At 48.4% G+C, this 22,362-nt stretch overlaps 1 protein-coding gene across 3 annotated transcripts in view; it reads right to left on the reverse strand.

Annotated features, from left to right (window-relative positions):
* Nucleotides 1-22,362, reverse strand: part of KAT2A (lysine acetyltransferase 2A) — a 380,318-nt gene that overhangs the window by 265,892 nt on the left and 92,064 nt on the right. For all 3 annotated transcript variants that reach the window (XM_033960567.1, XM_033960566.1, XM_033960568.1), the window contains exon 4: nt 10,273-10,362. In XM_033960567.1, the coding sequence (XP_033816458.1) occupies nt 10,273-10,362 (90 nt within the window). The remainder of the gene's footprint in view (nt 1-10,272; nt 10,363-22,362) is intronic.

Consider the following 22,362-nt stretch of genomic DNA (forward strand, 5'->3'; position numbering starts at 1 on the left):
CCGCTCGCACCCCCACCCCGAAGGACCGCTCGCACGCACCCGCACCCCGAAGGACCGCTTGCACGCACTCCCACCCGCACTCCCACCCCGAAGGACCGCTCGCACGCACTCCCACCCGCACCCCCACCCTGAAGGACCGCTCGCAACCCCACAGCCTCCCGACACCCCCATCATGTAGAAGCTCCTACCGGTGTCCTGCTGCTTCCTCTTGGCGGTCCCGACTCCCCGACACGATCGGGGCAAGAGGGAGCTCAAGCCCTCTTGCCCCAGCCAACCGCGGCACCCCCGACACGATCGGGGCAAGAGGGAGCTCAAGCCCTCTTGCCCCAGCCAACGGCGGCACCCCCGACACGATCGGGGCAAGAGGGAGCTCAAGCCCTCTTGCCCCAGCCAACCGCGGCATCCCCGACACGATCGGGGCAAGAGGGAGTTCAAGCCTTCTTGCCCCCCCGACTCCCCAACACGATCGGGGCAAAAGGGAGGCCAAGCCCTCTTGCCCCGCCGACTCCCCAACTCCTTGACAATATCGGGCCAGGAGGGAGCCCAAGACCTCCTGGCTCTGGCGACACCCCCCCCCCCCCGCTAGTTGTTCAGGCCAGGAGGGAGCCCAAGTCCTCCTGGCTCTGGCGACCCCCCCCTGCTAGTTGTTCGGGCCAGGAAGGAGCCCAAATCCTCCTGGCCCTGGCGACACCCCCCCCCCCCGCTAGTTGTTCGGGCCAGGAGGGAGCCCAAACCCTCCTGGCCACGGCGACCCCCTACCCCCACTCCGCACTACATTACGGGCAGGAGGGATCCCAGGTCCTCCTGCCCTCGACGCAAACCCCCCTCCCCCCAACGACCGCCCCCCCCCAGCCGACCCGCGACCCCCCTGGCCGACCCCAAGACACCCCCACCACCCTTCCCCGTACCTTTGTGTAGTTGGCCGGACAGACGGGAGTCAAACTCGCCTGTCCGGCAGGCAGCCAACGACGGAATGAGGCCGGATTGGCCCATCCGTCCCAAAGCTCCGCCTACTGGTGGGGCCTAAGGCGCCTGGGCCAATCAGAATAGGCCCGGGAGCCTTAGGTCCCTCCTGGGGGCGGGGCCTTGGGCACATGGTCGGGTTGGGCCCATGTGCCTCAGGCCCCGCCCCCAGGTGGGACCTAAGGATCCCGGGCCTATTCTGATTGGCCCAGGCGCCTTAGGCCCCACCAGTAGGCGGAGCTTTGGGACGGAAGAGTCAATCCGGCCTCATTCCGTCGTTGGCTGCCTGCAGGACAGGCGAGTTTGACTCCCGTCTGTCCGGCCAACTACACAAAGGTATGGGGAAGGGGGGTGGGGGTCTCCTGCGGGGAGATTGGAGGTTCTTTGGGGGGGCGGTTGTTGGGGGGAGGGGGGTTTGCGTCGAGGGCAGGAGGGCCTGGGATCCCTCCTGCCTATAATGTAGTGCGGGGTGGGGGTAGAGGGTCGCCGTGGCCAGGAGGGTTTGGGCTCCCTCCTGGCCCGATATTGTCGGGCAGTTAGGGAGTCGGCGGGGCAAGAGGGCTTGGGCTCCCTTTTGCCCCGATCGTGTCGGGGAGTCGGGGGGGGCAAGAGGGCTTGAGCTCCCTCTTGCCCCGATCGTGTCGGGATCGCCAAGAGGAAGCAGTAGGACACCGGTAGGAGCTTCTACATGATGGGGGGGTCGGGAGGCTGTGGGGGTGCGAGCGGTCCTTCAGGGTGCGGGTGGGAATGCGTGCGAGCTGTCCTTCGGGGTGGGGGTGCGGGTGCGTGCGAGCGGTCCTTCGGGGTGGGGGTGCGAGCGGTCCTGCGGGGGGGGGGGGTGAATCAGACGTCGGGGGGGGGAAGTATGAAAAAAAATTTTGTACAACGCGCTCACACGTATAACACGCAAGGGTATGCGCGGTACGTAAAAACCACGTATAACGCGCGCGTTATATGCGAGAAAATACGGTACTGCATCCAATATTGATCACCGTACCTTAAGAAGGATATGGCGTTACTCGAGAGGGTTCAGAGGAGAGCGACACGTCTGATTAAAGGGATGGAAAACCTTTCATACGCTAAGAGATTGGAGAAACTGGGTCTCTTTTCCCTGGAGAAGAGGAGACTTAGAGGGGATATGATAGAGAATTACAAGATCATGAAGGGCATAGAGAGAGTAGAGAGGGACAGATTCTTCAAACTTTCAAAAAATAAAAGAACAAGAGGGCATTCGGAAAAGTTGAAAGGGGACAGATTCAAAACAAATGCTAGGAAGTTCTTCTTTACCCAACGTGTGGTAGACATCTGGAATGCGCTTCCAGAGGACATACTGGGGTTTAAGAAAGGATTTGACAATTTCCTGCTGGAAAAGGGAATAGAAGGGTATAGATAGAGGATTACTACACAGGTCCTGGACCTGTTGGGCCGCCGCATGAGTGGGCTGCTGGGCGCGATGAACCTCAGGTCTGACCTAGCGGAGGCACTGCTTATGTTCTTATGTTATTTAGAAGTTGGATGTATTTTCAAGTGAGTTAATGTAGATGGGTTAAAAAAGGTTTGGACAAGATACTGAAGGTAAAGTCCATAGTCTACTATTGTGGGGGAAGCCAATACTTGCCCTGGGATCAGTATTTATGACCTGAATTGGCCACTGTGGCAACAGTATACTGGGCTAGATGGATCATTGGTCTGACACCGTGTGGCTATTTTTATGTTCTTATGAGCATATGTTCTTTAGATTCAGAAGGTACCAAAGTGTATTCTTTAAAAAAATATATATATATACTAGTGTTTAAGCCCGTTACATTAACGGGTGCTAGAATATATGGCTGTCTGTCTTTCTTTATTTATGTCTCTCTCCCTGCTCCTGTCTCTTTCTTCCTTTCTTTCTGTCTCTCTCCCTCCTGCAATTTTTCTCTCTCTCTCTCCCTGGCACCCTTTGTCTGTCTGTCTTTTTTTCTGTCTCTCTCTGGTCCCCTGTCTGTCTTTATTTCTGTCTGTCTCTCTCCCTAGCCTCCTTTGTCTGTCTGTATTTCTTTCTGTGTCTCCCCCCCCCCCCCCCACTTTCCTTTGCAGAAGCAACAGTGATATTTCCCTTCCCCTCCAAATCCCTGTGAAGTAGTAGCAGCATTTCCCCCCACCCACCCCCATTCCCTTCTCTCCCCCCCACTTTCCTTTGCAGAAGCAGCAGCGTATTTCTCTTCCCCTCCAGGTCCTTGCTGAAGCAGTAGCAGCATTTTCCCCCACCCCCCATTCCCTTCTCTCCCCCCCCCACTTTCTTTTGCAGAAGCAGCTGTGATATTTCCCTTCCCCTCCAGATCCCTGAGAAGTAGTAGCAGCATTTTCCCCCACCCACCCCCCCATTCCCTTCTCTCCCCCACCACCACTTTCCTCTGCAGAAGCAGCAGCGGTATTTCCCTTCCCCTCCAGGTCCCTGCTGAGTAGTAGAAGCATTTTCACCCACCCCCCATTCCCTTCTTACCTTGAGCTGCCCTGCTCCGTTCGGCCCCTCCCCCTTTCCTTCCCACGTGCTGGCCTGCTGCGGCTGAAGGTTTTTTTCGGCGACTCCTCCTGTTAAAACGCCCCCCCCCCTCCCGCAACCGCTCCTGTTCAAAGCGGCCTGCTGTTCGCGGCCGGCTGTAACGAACCTCGCAGGCCGCTCTCCAACTCGGTAGCATGTTCCCTCTGAGGCGATCGCGTCAGAGGGAACGTGCTACCATGTGGAGAGCGGCCTGCGAGGTTCGTTACAGCCGGCCGCTAACCTCAGCAGGCCGCTTTGAACAGGAGTGGTAGCGGTTGTTGCGGGAAGGGGGGGGAGTCGGCGACTTGCTGTGAACAGGAGTGGCAGCGGCGGCAGGACCATGAGCCCTCCTTCCGCCATCCGCCGCCAGCGCCACTCCCTAACTGGCGCATACGCCTGAATCCGCGGCCACGGACGGACACATCAGGTCCCCACAGGAGATTGGGCAGCCTTTCCTTGCTTTCCCCCTTTGCCACACCCCTTTCCTATGCCTGCTCGTAGGGGAGGGTGTATTCCGGGATCTCGCTGTAAAACTCCGGAGTAATGGCTTCGGTCTCACCCTCCTCCTGCTCGCACTGCAAACAATTTGCGTTTATGCTGCCGAACTTCTTGCCTCCCACCCCCCTTCCCTCCGTCTCCGACGCCAAGAGTCGCCGCCAACAACAGTCTCCACCTGCATTGCCCCCACCGCGCCACTCACTGGCCCGTCGTGCGAGGAACGGAGAACAGGTTCAGGGCTGCCAGGAGTGAGCCCGGCTGACACTGGCAGGAAGAGGAAGGCGGAGCAGGTGAGCCGCCACTGCGAAAAACTGTAGTGAGCCTGCCAGACCGTGAGTGCGGGCTGTTGTAAGCTTGCATGTGCACTCTTGCCGGCCACGGACATACGGATCACGGAAGCACGCTGATAGGAGTGCGCATGCGCGAGTTAGCCTTTTATATATAGAGATATAAGAGAAATAAGGAAGGACGTGTGGCAAAAGATGTAATACCAGAAGTAATAATTAAATGTGAAAGAGAGTCCTCAGTTATCACAACTCTAATATGGAGAACCAACTCCTGGATCAAAGTTGACACAAGTTAAACCCGAAATGGATAATGTTTGTGATACATCCCTGGAGCTCTCTTGAGTGTGGAATATGTGAAATATGTGAATCAATAAAAGCGAAAACTATAAGTAAAGCCACAACTGTCCATCCGCTCTGGGAAGGTATCACAAAATTACCCATTTCAGGTTTAACAGTGGCGATTCTGAGTTGCCAGCTTGGATGGAGGGATTGGAGTTGGGCTCCTTTGACTCTTTGGTGGCGCAGCTCAACCTGTCAGACCTGCTTGGATGGTTTGTGGCCCGGGGCTGGTGGAAAGGGAAAGGAAGGAAATCAGAGCGCAGAGAGACGCAACATCAGCATGCCAATGGTGGAGTGGGCTCCCGCTGCTGGAACGCAGTTCACCTCAGACAGTGGTATTTTTTGCATGAAGCTCCTCTTCACGGGTGGCGGCGGCTCTCTCTCTCTTCCCTCAAATCAAGAGGCGCTGCTGAAGAACAAGATTTTCCACCGTTGGAGTCAGGCTGGTTGAGAGGACGACGACACATCAGAGTGAGCTCGGAGGCGGTGCTTCTGAAGAGCCACTTTACACCACAGACCGACCAGGATTCAATTCAGGTGGCAGAGAGAGGAGAGAAAACAGCTGGTTGGGGCCAAAAGTGGAGGATCGGATGCTGGAGTTGGCTGGACCTGGTGTCAGACGATGGTGCATCGGATTTCAGGGAGTCTGTGGAGGGAGAGCCCACAAATGTTGTCCTACAATCTTCAGCCATTAGCCCTCGCCCATGATTGGGATCCAGTTATCACCTTCAGCCAATGTTTAGAGCCTAAAGGACTTCTTGCTTTGAGACTCTGAGGTTTTTTTATTTATTTATTTTAATTTTATTCTTTATTCTTTTTAATTTTATTCTTTTAATTTTTCTTTTGTATTATGTAAATTGTACCCTTCCCTCACCATTCTTGGACTTTTGTTATATCTTTACTATTTCAATAATTGTTACTCAGGTACTTTAAGCTAGATTGTGAGCCTTCGGGACAGATAGGGAAGTTCTAAGTACCTAATTTTATTTGTAACCGCTTAGGTCTGTGATATATTGGAGCGGAGCGGTATATCAAATATTAATAAACAAACATAATCCCTGCCCTCCTTCCCATGATGGAACGGGTTTGACCACACTGACACATAACTGTTGGGCAATTTGGAGGCTGGTCTGCCAGATGAAGATAGTGAGGCCCCACTTGAGTATTGTGTTCAGTTTTGGAGACTGTATCTGACAAAGGACATAAGAAGACTTGAAGCGGTCCAGAGGAGGGCAACAAAAATGATAGAAAGTTTGCGCCAAAACACATATGAGGAGAGACTGGAAGCCCTGAATATGTTTACCCTAGAGCAGGGGTGCCCAAAAGGTCGATCGCAAAGGCAACATGAGTCGATCGTAGAGCCCATCCCGGGCTCGGTGATAGACTCGCATTGCCTTCACATTCTACTGGTCCGATCAGCCTTCCTCTCCCCGTCAATTCTGACGTTGGAGAGGAAGTTCCAGGCCAGCCAGGCAGCGATTGGCTGGCCTGGAACTTCCTTTCTGATGTCAGAATTGACGTCGGGAAGAGGAATGCTGGTCAGCCGACGCTTCTGTGTCGGGAAGCAGGGAGAGCTTGGTGCGGCGGTGGCTTGTTCCACAATGGTGGCGGCAGTGACTTGGGGGAGGGCAGGGAGACAGAAAGAAAGAAGGGAGATAGACAGAAAGAAAGGGGAGACAGAAAGAAAGAAAGGGGGCAGGCAGGAAGACAGATAGAACCCCCGGCAGGGAGACAGAAAGAAAGAAGGGAGACAGAAAGAAAGAAAGGGGGGCAGGGAGAAAGGAAGAAAAAGTTGGGGGAGGGAATGAGGTCTGGAGGAGAGGAAGCATACAGTATGCTGAACAAAGGGAAGAAATATTGGATGCAGGAAGAGCTTAGGGTGGTGGTGGCTTGGGGGCCTATTCCATGATGGCGGCAGCAGTGGCTTGGGGGAGGGCAGGGAGAAAGAAAGAAAGAAAGGGGGCAGGCAGGGAGATAGAAAGAACCCCCGGCACAGAGACAGAAAGAAAGAAGGGAAACAGAAAGAAAGGGGGGAAGGGAGACAGAAAGAAAAGGGAGGGGGCATGGAAAGAGGAAGAAAAAGTTGGGAGAGGGAATGAGGTCCATGACCTGTAAGGTGATCCTTTGTCTAAAACCCTTCAATCCCCTTTATCCTTCTATCTATACCCTTTCATAATCCTATCTCTACCTCTATCTGTATCCCTCAATCCCCGTATCCTTCAGGAATTTATCCAATCCTTCTTTGAAACCCCGTAATGTACTCTGTCCTATCACAACCTCCGGAAGCGCATTCCAGGTGCCCACCACCCTCTGGGTGAAAAAGAATTTCCTAGCATTGGTTCTAACCTGTCCCCTTTCAATTTCTCCGAGCGCCCCCTTGTTCTTGTGGTTCTGAAGAATCTGTCCCTCTCCACCTTCTCTATGCCCTTCATGATCTTGTAAGTCTCTATATCATGTCTCCTCTAAGACTCCGCTTCTCCAGGGAGAAGAGCTCCAGCCTTTCTAACCTGTCTGCTTATGAAAGGTTTTCCATACCCTTTATCATTCTTGTCGCTCTTCTCTGAACTCTCTCAAGTATCACCATGTCCTTCTTAAGGTACGGTGACCAATATCGGACACAGTACTCCAGATGCGGACGCACCATCGCACGATACAGCGGCATGATGACTTCCTTCGTTCTGGTTGTAATATCCTTCTTAATAATACCCAACATTCTGTTTGCTTTCTTTTAGGCTGCTGCGCATTGTGCCGTTGACTTCATTGTTGTATCCACCAGCACACTCAAGTCTTTTTCAAGGTTACTTTTCCCTAGAACTAATTCCCCCATTTTGTAGCTGAACATCGGGTTCTTTTTCCCTATATGCATGACCTTGCATTTCTCTACATTGAAGTTCATCTGCCATTTATTCGCCCACTCCTCCAGTTTGTTCAGGTCCCTTTGTAGGTCTTCACATTCCTCCGCAGTTCTAACCCTGCTACAGAGTTTAGTGTCATCCGCAAATTTTATAACTTCACATTTCGTCCCTGTTTCTAGGTCATTAATAAATACATTGAACAGCAGCAGTCCGAGTACCGACCCCTGCGGAACACCGCTCGTGACCCTCCTCCAATCCAAGTAGTGGCCCTTCACTCCAACCCTTTGCTTTCTGCCTGCCAACCAGTGTTTAACCCATCTGTATACATCCCCTTCCACCTCATGGTTCCACAGCTTCCTAAGTAGCCGCTCATGGGGTACCTTGTCAAAGGCTTTTTGGAAGTCGAGATAAATGATGTCTAGTCTTACTGAGGCAGTCAAAATCCTGTCCCTCATTTTGACTGTGATGTAGACTGAAATTTCTCAGCCCTCTTCTGTCTGGGAAAAGAACGAGAAACCCTGCTGAGACTAGGATGTGCAGGAGGGAGGAGATTACTTATGTCTATGAGAGTAATAGGACCTCCTATGCCTTCCACTTTGATACTTTCTGGATAAGGGGACAGGTTGGAAGTGTGCCTGTAGAGGATTAAAGGCATCAATATGCTGCTTGATGAAAGAAAAGTACTTACTGAATCTTTTCTCTGAAGAAATTCTCCCCACAGCAGAGCACATTAGCAAGCACATTAGGAGAGCACATTAGCAGATCTTGTCTGAAGTCTGAGGCCTGCAACCAGATGAGTCTGCAGATGCCAAGTACTGCAGAAGCTCTTAATGCCATTTCAATAGAACATAAGGACATAAGAAATGCCTTCACCGGATCAGACCTTAGGTTCATCTCGTCCGGCGACCCGCACACGCGGAGGCTAAGCTAGGTGTTCCCTAATGGACACCTTGTTCATCCGTATCCCTCAATGTGATTTGCAAGAAGGTGTGCATCCAACTTGCCCTTGAATCCCAGAATGGTGGTCTCTGTCACAACCTCCTCCGGGAGAGCATTCCAAGCGTCCACCACTCGCTGTGTGAAGCAGAACTTCCTGACATTAGTCCTGAGTCTGCCGCCCCTCAGTTTCAGTCCATGACCTCTTGTTCGAGTCACTTTTGACAATGTGAATAACGAAGTTTCTTGCTCTATTTTGTCGAAACCTTTTAGTATTTTAAAAGTCTCTATCATATCCCCACGCAGCCTTCTCTTCTGGAGGATGAACAATCCCAATTTTTCGAGGCGTTCTTTGTAGCTCAAATTCTCCACACCTTTTATTAGCTTCGTGGCTCATCTCTGCACCCTCTCCAGCAGGGTTATATCCTTCTTTAGATAGGGAGACCAGTGTTGGACACAGTATTCCAAGTGTGGTCTGACCATTGCTCTATAAAGCGGCATTATGACGTCCGCCGATCTACTCATGATGCCCTTCTTTATCATGCCCAACATCCTGTTTGCTTTCTTTGCTGCTGCTGCACATTGAGCCAACGGCTTCAGGGTCCTGTCTATCAGTACCCCCAGGTCCCTTTCTTGTTCACTCTTGCCCAATGTTACACCTAACATTTTATATTCTTGTTCTTTGTTTTTTCTGCCCAGGTGCATCACTTTGCATTTTTCTATATTAAATTTCATCTGCCACTTTTCCGCCCATTTCTCTAGTTGGTTCAAATCTCTTTGAAGTGCATCTCTGTCCATTTTCGACCCAACTGCCCAACATAGTTTTGTATCATCTGCAAACTTGATTATGTTACTTCTTGTTTCCTCTTCTAGGTCATTTATGAATATATTGAATAAGATGGGCCCAAGAACCGAGCCCTGGGGCACGCCGCTCGTCACCTTCTCCCAATCCAAGAACTTCCCATTTATGTCCACCCTCTGCAATCTGTTCTCCAGCCATTTGCCTATCCATCTTAGTATATCCCCTTCTATTCCATGGCTTTGTAGTTTCCTCAGAAGCCTTGCGTGTGGTACCTTGTCGAACGCTTTCTGGAAGTCCAAGTATACGATATCCACCGGTTCTCCGCTATCAATTTGTTGGTTCACCTTCTCAAAAAATTGAAGCAAATTTGTCAAACATGACTTCCCCTTCCTGAAACCGTGTTGACTAGCTCTCATCAGATCATGATTTTCCAGGTGTTGCACTATGCTATCCTTAATTAATGCTTCAACCATCTTCCCAGGAACCGACGTAAGACTCACGGGTCTGTAGTTGCTCAGATTATGTATTTTTCACTCTCCTTCCCTTTGGCTAGTAAACAAACAAAATTCCATAGACTGAGAAGATACCACAAGACAGCAGCAGATGGAAAAAAGTTGATGAGATACTGTTTCCTGCAACAGGCTTTGCTAGTGACATGAGTAGGAATTCTCAATCCTGCTTGTCCTTGGAGAACATCCAGTTTTCTAAGTGCCCAATTCTGATAGAGGTCACTCACTGGTGGCCCTGTCCGTTCTCTCTGAAATCAGGTTTATGCCAGCATGGTTACGATACTATCTGTATATTCAAACCACTACCTATATGGATAATGGCACCAAGTATCTGGATTTAAAATTAAAAGAATCAGGATAGTGAGATGGCAAAACAAGGCATTCTTAGCAGTGGCACCTGAGTAATGTAAAATACTCCCACAAGGGCTACAGAAGGCTGTACTTTTCTTTAAAGACCATATTGTTTCTTTGCAGTCTGGTCATGGCAATAAGTTACCTGAAACAGTGTACAGTTAAAGAGCTGCATTACAACAAAAGCTCAGTTTCCTATTGGTAGCATTACCTGTTCAATATTAGGTTTCTCAAAAGGAGGACTTCCAAGGGAGCCTTCTACAACAGGGCAGCTCATCTGCAAAATGCATTTCCGCAAAAGCTATAAAGAAACACAAAACAGTAAAAGAAACCTCATTTAAAATATAAATTGGGTAGTGAGAAGAATTAATTAACAATAATGAGCCTGCATTGTATTCATACCATATGTTTTAAATGAAAACACTTAAGCAAATTTTATGTTTTCTACGTTTACTATACTTAAACTAAAAGACTAGGCAAAGTCAATGCACTTTGAATCTTTAGGCCTTTATAGAACCTGGACAAGGGTAAACAAACTATACAATTCAGTCTTAAAATTTTATAAACTTTCTCAAATGCTGAGATGCTAGATTGTTAGATGTTCCTTCCTTTTCCTTTAATTCAAGAAGATAGTCTACGCTACAGAATGTTTGGAATTGCTGGGCCTCTGAATTATAAAAAGCTCCATCAAATAATTTTTTACAAAAGACCTAGTTATACAAATAAAGGTTTAAAAAAAATGGTTCATTTGAGAATTGCAGTTTTGTTACAGTCTTAACTGCAGCTTTATGTTATATATTTTAGATGATTTCTTATGTATTTACATATTTGTTTGATTTTTAATATGAATGTACACTAAGACTTTCTGATAACGTTATGTTATATGCAGTCTTATATCCCGCAGAATCCTTGCAGAGTGGATTTCTAGGCAGGTTACAAATAGCATTAACATTACAATGGAGAAAGTGTCACAGAAGTCTCGGTGGGCAACACGTTGGCCTCCAGTGACCACAACATGGTATGGTTCAATCTAAGGAAAGGTTTCGCCAAATCTAACACATTAACCAAGGTCCTCAGCTTCAAGGACACCAACTTCGAGGGCATGGGGGATTTCATCCATCAGGCGCTGCTAAACAGAGCAGAAACAGATAATGTAGAAGTAATGTGGTCAACTCTGAAAGCTACCATACAAGAAGCAAGTAAACGGCGAAGAAACAATAAGCCACAGTGGTTCTCTGCAGAGATCTCAGACCTCATAAAAGAAAAGAAAAGAGCGTTAATCTCTTACAAACATTCAGGGAAGCAGGAATCTAGAGAAGACTATCAAAACTGTCAAAACAGCGGTCAGAGAGGCCAAATTCCGAATGGAGGAGAATCTAGCGAAGAACATTAAGAAGGGTGATAAATCCTTCTTCAGTTATATTGGCGACAGAAACAGAAACACAGGCGGGATAGTACGCCTTAGGAAACCAGACGGGAACTATGTAGAATCAGACTCCGAAAAAGCTAAACTTTTAAATGAATACTTCTGCTCAGTCTTCACCCGTGAGGCGCCGGGATCCGGCCCTCAGCTGCAGACAAGGGATAGCTCGGTGGACCCGTTTTGAAATTTCGAGTTTATGCCCAGCACTGTCCACTGTGAGCTGTCTAAACTCAAGGTTAACAAAGCAATGAGGCCAGACAACCAACACCCCAGAGCTTAGTGACGTCTTGGCGGAACCGCTATTCGCGCTCTTCAATCTCTCCCTTAGTACAGGTAGAGTCCCATTGGACTGGAAAACGGCTAAAGTCATTCCACTCCACAAAAAAGGATGCAGGAAGAAGGCTGCAAACTACAGTCTCACATCAATAGTGAGCAAGCTAATGCAAACTCTAATCAAACGCCAATTGGATACGATCCTGAATGAGGAGAATCTACGAGATACCCGTCAACATGGATTTACCAAGGGGAGGTCCTGCCAATCCAACCTAATCAGCTTCTTGACTGGGTGACGGGGAAGCTGGATGTTGGGGAGTCTCTGGACATCGTATACTTGGACTTCAGCAAAACATTCGATAGCGTACCACACCGCAGGTTGTTGAGCAAGATGAGCTCTATAGGATTGGGAGACACATTGACAGCATGGGTTGGGGACTGGCTTGGAGGTAGGCTTCAGAGGGTGGTGGTGAACAGCACCCCCTTCGAAACAACAGAGATGATCAGTGGAGTGCCGCAGGGCTCGGTCTTGGGCCCGATCCTTTTCAACATCTTCATAAGGGACTTGGCTGAGGGGCTTTGAGGTAAAATAACGCTATTCGCCAATGACACCAAACTATGCAATGTAGTAGGCAAGAACACAACAGACAAAAAAACAGTGCCTGTCGATAACTCAATGCCTGACAGTATGGTGCACGACCTACTCCTACTGGAGCGCTGGTCCAGGTCCTGGCAACTAAGTTTCAATACCGAAAAATGTAAAGTCATGCACCTTGGCAGCCAAAATCTATGCAAGACTTACACCCTTAATGGTGAGTTCCTAGCGAGGACTGTAGCAGAACGTGACTTAGGGGTGATCATCAGTGAGGACATGAAGACTGCCAAGCAAGTGGAGAAAGCTTCATCTAAGGCTAGACAAATCATAGGTTGTATACGTAGGAGTTTCGTCAGCCGTAAGCACGAAGTCATTATGCCTTTGAGACCCCATCTGGAATACTGTGTACAATTCTGGAGGCCGCATTATCGCAAAGATGTGCCGAGACTTGAGTCGGTCCAGCGAATGGCCACCCGGATGGTCTCGGGACTCAAGGTTCTCCCGTATGAGGAACGGCTGAATAAATTGCAGCTGTACTCACTTGAAGAACGCAGAGAAAGGGGAGACATGATCGAGACGTTCAAATATCTCACGGGCTGTATTGAGGTGGAAGAGGATATCTTCTTTTTCAAAGGCCCCATGGCAACAAGAGGGCATCGGGGGTGGGAAACTACACGGCATCAGGGGTGGGGAAACTACACGGTGACACCAGGAAATACTTCTTCACCAAAAGGGTGGTTGATCGCTGGAATAATCTTCCGCTACAGGTAATTGAGGCCAGCAGCGTGCCTGATTTTAAGACAAAATGGGATCGTCAGTGGGATCTCTTCACAGGGAAAGGTATGGGAGGGCTATTGGGTTGGGCAGACTTGATGGGCCGTGGCCCTTATCTGCTGTCTGTTTCTATGTTTCTACATAGAACTTATATAGCCTGATTGTGGTGCATTGAAAGTATTTTATGTATGTTGTCCTCTGAACCATTATGAATGTTTTATTCTTTTAACCGCTTAGTTATAGGCGGTCAAGAAATTTTAGAAATAAAGAAATACATACATACATACATACAATATATAGTAGAGATTTCTTAAAACAGTGAATTGCAAATGGCATTTTCATAGGCAGCAGGTTGCATTATCGTTACACCAAGTAGACCTTCAATGTGAAATCTAGCTCACATTAAGCTCCTCACATAAATTTTTGAACGATCCATGCTTTCAGATATTTGTGGAACATAGTATACATAGTAGCAGTTCAGATCTTCGCAGGAATTGAGTTCCAAATTCCTGCAATCTGATAGTTAAAAGATTTGCACTGGGATTTCTTGACTTTTGTATCTTTCATAGATGAAAATAATAATAGTCAGTCAGAATTGCAGTGTCCTACAGATCTGCCTAATAGTTCAATGAATCTGAGGAAGCTATATCTACAACACAGGTTAAGGGAAGCTTCTACTGCTGTTAACTTGGCACTTCAAATTAGGCACATTGATGCTGTGCACCAAGTACCAATTCTAACACAGTATATTGACACCAAGATTCTTTTAAAGAACTGATGCACCTACATTTAGGATTGCCCACTTGCACCAGGTCTATGGCAGGCCTAGGTGCACTATGCAGTACATGCATTTCTAATATTTTGTAAGTTGCGCGCACAAGTAAAAGTCATACATGTCCATGTCCTTTGCACATATATGCTATAACACTTAAATGCTCCCTTCCAAAAAACTGTGTAATGCACTTGCACACCCCATACCTAGGTTCCCAAATCTCCTGAAGAGTATATTACGCCTGCTTTTTCCTAATGTTAACAAGCCAGCATGGAACTAGACCTAGATAATCAAGTTCCTCTAACTGATATTTCTGAAGCTCTGACCATATTTTCTGCAAGAACTCCCACTCGAGGGTCTGCCCAAGATTTATGTTGGAGCTCTAGATGGATCAACCTCTCCCTCAAATGCAACAACCGGATATTTTGAAGTCTTTTTTCAAGCCCCCCATTTAATTAAAACACTCCCCTACTACTTTAAGAGCATCCCATAAAATTTCATCACTAACTTCATTGTGACTAAGATAGGCTGCAATAGTGGAGTGGATCTCCTTGCATACTTTTGGGTCTCCCAATAAGGATTCATTCAATCTGCAAAACTGTTTGCCTTTAATAATATAATAATAATAATAATAATTTATTTCTTATATACTGCTATACCGTGAAGTTCGAAGCGGTTTACAATAAAGATACATTTTGACAGTACATGGGATACAAACGGTTTACAATAGAGATACGTTTAGTCAGTACATGGGATGCGAGTGGGTTACAGTAAAGATACATTTTGTCAGTACATGGGATACGAGTGGGTTACAGTAAAGATACATTTTGTCAGTACATGGGATACGAGTGGATTACAGTAAAGATACATTTTGTCAGTACATGGGATACAAGTGGATTACAATACAAGGAAAAATTATGTTCTTACCTGTTAATTTTCTTTCCCTTAGACCAGGGGCGTCCAATGTCGGTCCTCGAGGGCCGCAATCCAGTCGGGTTTTCAGGATTTCCCCAATGAATATGCATGAGATCTATTTGCATGCACTGCTTTCAATGCATATTCATTGGGGAAATCCTGAAAACCCGACTGGATTGCGGCCCTCGAGGACCGACATTGGACACCCCTGCCTTAGACGAAGCAGATGAATCCAGAGACCAATGGGGTAGCCCACATCTACCAGCAGGCGGAGATAGAGAAACTGATTAACAGGTGGTCCTATTGGCTGGCACTCCTCCTGTTTATCCAGTATAGCTCCTTGCCCAAGCATCCGTAACCATCAATAGGCATAGCATGTAAAAAACTTCTTTCCCATAATAAATCTCAAAATGCAATAATACAGAAAACAACCCGCCAAAATAACAAACTGCGAAAGTTGCAAAAGAGAAAACCGAGAGACAATAACCAGAAAGGGTGGGGCTCTGGATTCATCTGCTGCGTCTAAGGGAAAGAAAATTAACTGTTAAGAACATAATTTTTCCTTCCCTAGCAACAGCAGCAGATGAATCCAGAGACCAATAGGATGTAGCAAAACAATCCTCAATCTGGGTGGGAAGCAAATGCCGCCTCCGCAACAACCGAAGCACAAAACGCCCCTACCGCATGCGTCCCCACATCCAAGCAGAAATGCGGAGAGAAAGCACTCTCAGAAGACCAAGTAGCCGCGAGACAAATCTCCTCCAAGGAAAAAACCTCTGGGCCGAGCCCAAGAAGTAGCCATTGCTCCAGCGGAATGGTCATGAAGTTCTTTCGCCAACCGCTTCCCTGCCAGCAAGTAAGCATAAAGAATGTCCTCCCAGACCCATCGAGCGATGGAGGCTTCGGACGCCGCCATATGTTTGAGGCGTCCCTTGAAGAATACAAAAACGGAGATATCGACAACTAAAAGTCATTAGAAATTGAGCTCGTGGAGAACGCTACGTACGTACTAAAAAAATGCCGTGAATAAAAGCACTGCTCCCAAGTTCACCTCCCAGGAAGAACGAAGGAAAAGTGAGCGTGACAGAAAAGAAAGGATGACACCCCCACAGAAGGAAATAGTGGTACCATCCGAACTGATACCCCATATTTCGGAAATCAGAAATAGGAATCCCCGCTGAACAAGGCCTGCAACATAGAAAACTGCAGAGCTGAAACCATGGCCACAAGAAACATCATGAGCAACGGCACAGCCCTTCAGAGTCCCAAAAGACAAGGATGAAATGAAGCCTTCGGAAAACTGAGAAGAAGTACGTGAAGATTGTACTCCAAACTGGGCTTCCTAAGAGGTGCATGAATATACCGCACTCTGTGTAGGAACTGAACTACATGAAGCTGAGAAGTAAGCGAAGAGCAATATACCAAGCCCTTGTAACAAGCCAAGAACGGCACTGGAAGCCAAAGGGAATTGAACGCTAAGCCCTCGGCAATACACTCGTTCCCAAAAAGGAACTCTGGAGTGGTTCAAACGCTAAGAAGCACCCAAGAAAGGAAAAACCTCCAGAAGGAAGCAGAAGCCACAGGAGAAGACGTCCGTAGCACCTGGATAAAAGAAGAAACAACCTGCTTCTCATAACCTTACACGTCAGCCAAGACCTTTCCAAAAAGCTAGGTCGTAATACTAAAATAGTACAAATATCCATGGAGATCGGACCCTAGGCGAGCAAAGCCGGAGATACCAGGAAACTTCTTAGTCCGACTGTCGAAAGACACATCAAATCCGCATAGTAAGGATGGCGCCGCCAATCCAGAGATTCTACAAATACAGTGCCCAGAAAGTGAGCTTGAGATGGCAAATCCAAGCTGTCATCAGCCAGCGGAAAACACTGAAAAAGAGAAGGCAGAGGCGAAAAAGGAGCCACGCAGCAACCCCCTCTAACTCTCACTCCCCGGGCCAGCCGAAGAAGCTAGGAAGCTTAGAATTGAGAGACGAGGCCATGAGGTCTAGTTCCAGGAGATCTCACGTCCATAAAAAGAGCTAGAACGCCCGAGCCACAAATCTCAACATCCAGGATGCAGAAGATTACACAATTACTAACATGCACACTTTCCCGAGCGCACACAGCGCCGTACACTGTAACATACAAGAAATGTGCCATGCTTAGATTCCGCGAAGATAAAGTCTATCCAAACTCACATCCTGATCCAGAAAAGGATCTGCCAACAGAAGATAAAGTTGAGAGTACACCCATTGAAGCAGAACAACTTCACCTGCCAACCAAGTACAACACCTACTGCCCAAGCTGTAGAGAAATACCCCCATCCTAATACTGACCAAAAGGACCCTCAGCGGCATTCCAGAAGAATGATCTGAAGCTCCAGAAAGGTAGCCTGACCCTGCTCAAGAGCAGAAGAATGAACAAGTACTGAGTCGCCTCTGAAGACCAGACTCATGGAGCTGAGGAAGGAAGCCATCGAGCCCCCCAACCCGACAGCCCGGAATGGTCGGTGGTCATGAGCTAGTCCAGCAAAGACCGAGGCATGCCTCAAAAAGAGAAATCTCGCTGAGCCATCAAATCATACAGAGCGATGCAGGAGGAGCATACCAAATAATTGGAACCCTGAGATACTGGGAACCACCAGAACCAAAGTGACAGCTGTAGCATCAGAAGGGGATAGCAAGCCAAAGTTCCCAGTGGAGTCAGCAATATGGATCCTAGAACATAAGAACATAAGAACATAAGAACTGCCATCTCCGGATCAGACCCATGGTCCATCAAGTCCGGCGATCCGCACACGCGGAGGCCCAGTCAGGTATACACCTGATGTAGTTTTAGTCACCCATATCCCTCTATGCCTCTCATAAGGAGATGTGCATCTAATTTGCCTTTGAATCCCAGCACAGTGGATTCCTTGATAACCTCCTTTGGGAGAGCATTCCAGGCGTCTACCACTCGCTGCGTAAAACAGAACTTCCTGACATTTGTCCTGGACTTGTCCCCCCTTAGCTTCAAACCATGTCCTCTTGTCCGTGTCATGTTGGACAATGTAAATAATTTATTTTCCTGCTCTATTTTATCGATGCCTTTCAGCATTTTGAACGTCTCGATCATGTCCCCTCGCAGCCTTCTCTTCTCAAGGGAGAACAGTCCTAGTTTCTTGAGTCGTTCCTCATATTCCAAGTTCTCCATACCTCTTATTAACTTCGTTGCTCGTCTCTGCACCCTCTCTAACAGTTTTATATCCTTCTTTAGGTTGGGAGACCAATGTTGGACACAGTATTCCAAGTGTGGTCTGACCATTGCTCTATAAAGCGGTATTATGACTTTCTCCGATCTACTCGTGATTCCTTTCTTTATCATGCCTAACATTCTGTTTGCTTTCTTTGCCGCTGCCGCGCATTGTGCCGACGGCTTCAGGGTCCTATCTATCAGTACACCCAGGTCCTTTTCTTGTTCGCTCTTACCCAGAGTTGCGCCTGACATTCTATACTCGTATTCCTTATTCTTACTACCTAAATGCATTACTTTGCATTTCTCCACGTTGAACTTCATCTGCCATTGATCTGCCCATTTCTCTAACTGATACAAGTCGCTCTGGAGTTCCTCGCTATCCTCCTGCGATCTGATTGCCCGGCATAGCTTTGTGTCGTCTGCAAACTTAATGATCTCACTGGATATTCCGTCTTCCAGGTCATTGATATAAATATTAAATAGGATCGGCCCTGTACAGAATCCCATACTCTTGGACATGGTAAGCGAAGAAGAATGCCAATCTGAGACCGAGACCCCACGCCCAAGTCTCCGGAAAGAAACACATGTCTCTCCTATATGAATAAAAACATCATCCCGATATACCTATAAATAGTACAGGAGAAAAGAGCGCTGCAAATTCGAAGATGCACGTGTAAGGAACTGAGGAAAAGAAACCACCCTTTTCGTGTCAGTCAAATGGCCCGACTGGAAGTCGTCCGAATCAAGCAGGCAGTCAAGAAGAAATTAGATGAATCACCTGGCAGCGCCAAAACGGAACCACCGCTCACAGCATCTAAAACGCTTGTGAATCCTTGGGTAGGCGAAATGGCATGTGCCAAAACTGAAAGCGCCGCTCCAAGAGAGGCAGGCAAACCTAGTGCCGATTCTGAGTCCATAGAGAAAATGTAAATACACTCCCAGGTTGCCAGCAGAAATGTGTAACCCTGAGAACTAATGCAGCAGAATGGGATCCAGCCTGCCCAATGCCCCCGTCTTGGCCACCATGCATTAAATGGTTCCCTAAGAACTACAAGAACCGTCCTGAGGACCAGTAACACTTCAAAGAGAAACACAAAACAGAGAGACTCCATGAACGAACTGGAAACCTGAGGAGGATGCAAAGGTGCAAGCATCCTGAAAAATGTGCACAACCCCCTGACCTGACAGTATAGCGACTACTCCCTCATGAGAAAGCCTGACGAGGCCTTGGAAGAAGTCAAGATCCCCTCAGAATGAAGCGCAAGAGGACAGTAAACGGCAGGATGAGCACTGCAGGAACTGGAAGAAGAAAGAAATTCTCCTAGGAAAAAAATCAAGGTTCGTAATGTAACCCATGAAAACAGTACTAACTCCATACAACGGGAGCGAAAGACGTATGGCCTATAAAGGGAATACGTACTAGATGCAATCAAGATGCTGCACCTACCGCCCTTTGGAAAACAACAGCAACTTAACAGGTATCAGACAAAAGCGTCGTGACCTGCCCATATGACAGCTCCCCATCCATGAGAAAGCTGAAAGAGCTGACAGCGTGTGTGCAGTTCAATGTGGCCCAGGGAAGGCAAACGATGGGACACCCCGGCCGTAGATCCTGGAACGCTATACAGAAAAAGATAGTCACGCCCGATGGAAATCGGAAATAGCCAATATGCCCCTAAAACCACTTCAAAGGGCAGTTCAATAGTGCTACCAGACACAGTCAGCGCAGCATCAATGGCACCAATAGTAAGGAAACCGCCAAACTTACATAGTGTCACCCATTGGAGACCTCGAGAGAGATGAAGAGAGCCCCGAAAGAAAAAAAAATCTGGGAACTCTCCTGCGACTGACCCAAGTAGTACCTTGAGACACGGCTTCTACCAACCCAGTACGGAGGGAAGCCGAAACTGGGTGGTGAAGTATAGAGCCAAACCACATTCTAATGGGTCTGCAGAGATTCCCACAGGAGATAACGTCAGCGCGGCAAATCAATCAACTCGGAAGACCGCCACACATTGGGCCCCAATATCTCATGAAAGCAGGAGAAAACTGCAAGCAACTTCCGCCGCATCTGACCTCGAAGGCATAGAAGCCACGGCAGAGCCCATATAAGCCAGCTACCAGAGAAACCACTGAACGCTGTGGCGCCCTCCCCCCATTGCAGGAGCGCTAGTCTTTTGCTCACCGAAAGACCGCGGCTCTCAGCCGGAGAATCAAACACAGCTGCGGCAAGCGGGAAACTCAAGCCACGCTGTGACGCGCTCAGCCGAGCAAGAGAACAAGCATTGCCTGTTTTGCCGGCCCCATGCAACTGTGAGAGAAAAACAGGGAGACCGTGGAAGGCGCAGAGAGAAAGAAGCCGCTGAAACAGACCACAAGAATGCCGCAGCGCCAGCGTCGGAGCACCATTGCAATCCACCAGCCCACGGAAAGGCAGGGGCTCCACAAACAGTGTCCACCCTGTAGCACCCCGACCACAGCCGCGGCACATGCCAAGCGAAGGGCTGCCTCAGCGAAACAGGCTGCAAATGCGAGGACACCCCCCCCCGACCCACACAGGAAAACACCATACGTTTCCCACGCGCAGGAAGGCAGCGGCTCCTCCAACCGAGCCCAAACTATAACACGGGGGCTCACTCCACTCAAAAATATGCAAAAAAAGAAAATTAGCCTCCACAAGCTGCAAAAAATATGTACCGCTCACCAAAGCTTAGCGGATGAGAAATAAATTAAACATCAGGCGAACCATGCGACCGCACAGCCACCGTGTCCCCCGAAGCACCAAACACAACACCAACAACCAGAAAATATAACTTGCAATTGCAAGGCAAAAAAGGCATACTCACAACCCGGCTTACAGGGCTGTCAGACGCCGTTAGGAACAGGTTGAGCACCATTGAGAGTACCCAATCATGGAAAACAAATGCAGTCTCTCTTTTTTTTTTTTTTTTGTCAGGGTAAGAAGAAAAATAGAGACCCAGATAGACCCTCTATCATAGGAGGGAGGGTGAGGCAGGGACCTGGGGGGGGCCCAGGTGTAACCCCTAAAGCCGGCACCATTCAGCCGGACACCCCTGTCTCACTGAAGAGAAAAATCTTAATAGGAGAAATAGAATTAATTGTAAGCTCATTGAAGAGAAAATCTCAACAGGAGAGATAGAATCGTAAGCTCACTGAAGAGAAAATCTCAACAGGAGAAAATGAGTTTCCAGTCACAGCCAGAATCCAGGAGCTAGTTGAATAGCGACTTTCCCCTGCTGGGAGATAGAGCATACTGAATAAACAGGAGGAGTGCCAGCCAATAGGACCACCTGTTAATCAGTTTCTCTATCTCCGCCTGCTGGTAGATGTGGGCTATCTGGATTATTGGTCTCTGGATTCATCTGCTGCTGTTACATAAGAACATAAGCAGTGCCTCCGCCGGGTCAGACCATAGGTCCATCCTGCCCAGCAGTCCGTTCCCGCGGCGGCCCAACAGGTCACGACCTGTCTGAATCACAAGAAGGGGCCCCCTTGCCACCCTGGTTTCTCATTTAAGTCCTAATTTCCCATCGAAGTCCTAACCCTCCGGCCTTGCACATGCACGACCTGCTTGGCTTTCTATACTATACTTATTACCTGTTTAGTTTTCTATACTTGTGTTACATCCCAGCACTTCTCTCAGTATCCCACGATCCCTTTATCCCTCAGGAATCCGTCCAAACCCTGTTTGAATTCCTGCACTGTACTCTGCCTGATCACTTCCTCCGGTAGCGCATTCCAAGTGTCCACGACCCTTTGGGTGAAGAAAAACTTCCTCGCATTTGTTTTGAACCTATCTCCCTTCAGTTTCTCCGAATGCCCCTCGTACCTGTTGTCCCCCTCAGTCTGAAGAATCTGTCCCTATCCACCCTCTCTATGCCCCTCATGATCTTGAAGGTCTCTATCATATCTCCCCTGAGCCTCCTTTTTTCCAGAGAGAAGAGCCCCAGCCTATCCAACCTCTCGGCGTATGGGCAGTGTTCCAGCCCTCTTACCAGTTTTGTTGCTCTCCTTTGGACTCTCTCAAGTACCGCCATGTCCTTCTTGAGGTGCGGCGACCAATACTGAACGCAGTACTCCAGATGCGGACGCACCATCGCTCGATACAATGGCATGATGACTTCCCGCGTCCTGGTTGTTATGCCCCTCTTTATGATGCCCAGCATCCTGTTGGCTTTTTTTGAGGCTGCTGCGCACTGTGCAGATGGCTTCAGTGATGCATCCACCAGTACACCCAAGTCTCTCTCGAGTCTGCTGTCTCCCAACAATGCCCCCCCCCAATTTGTAGTTGAACA

Source organism: Geotrypetes seraphini, chromosome 10, assembly GCF_902459505.1.
Source record: "Geotrypetes seraphini chromosome 10, aGeoSer1.1, whole genome shotgun sequence".
Taxonomy (NCBI): Eukaryota; Metazoa; Chordata; class Amphibia; order Gymnophiona; family Dermophiidae; genus Geotrypetes; species Geotrypetes seraphini.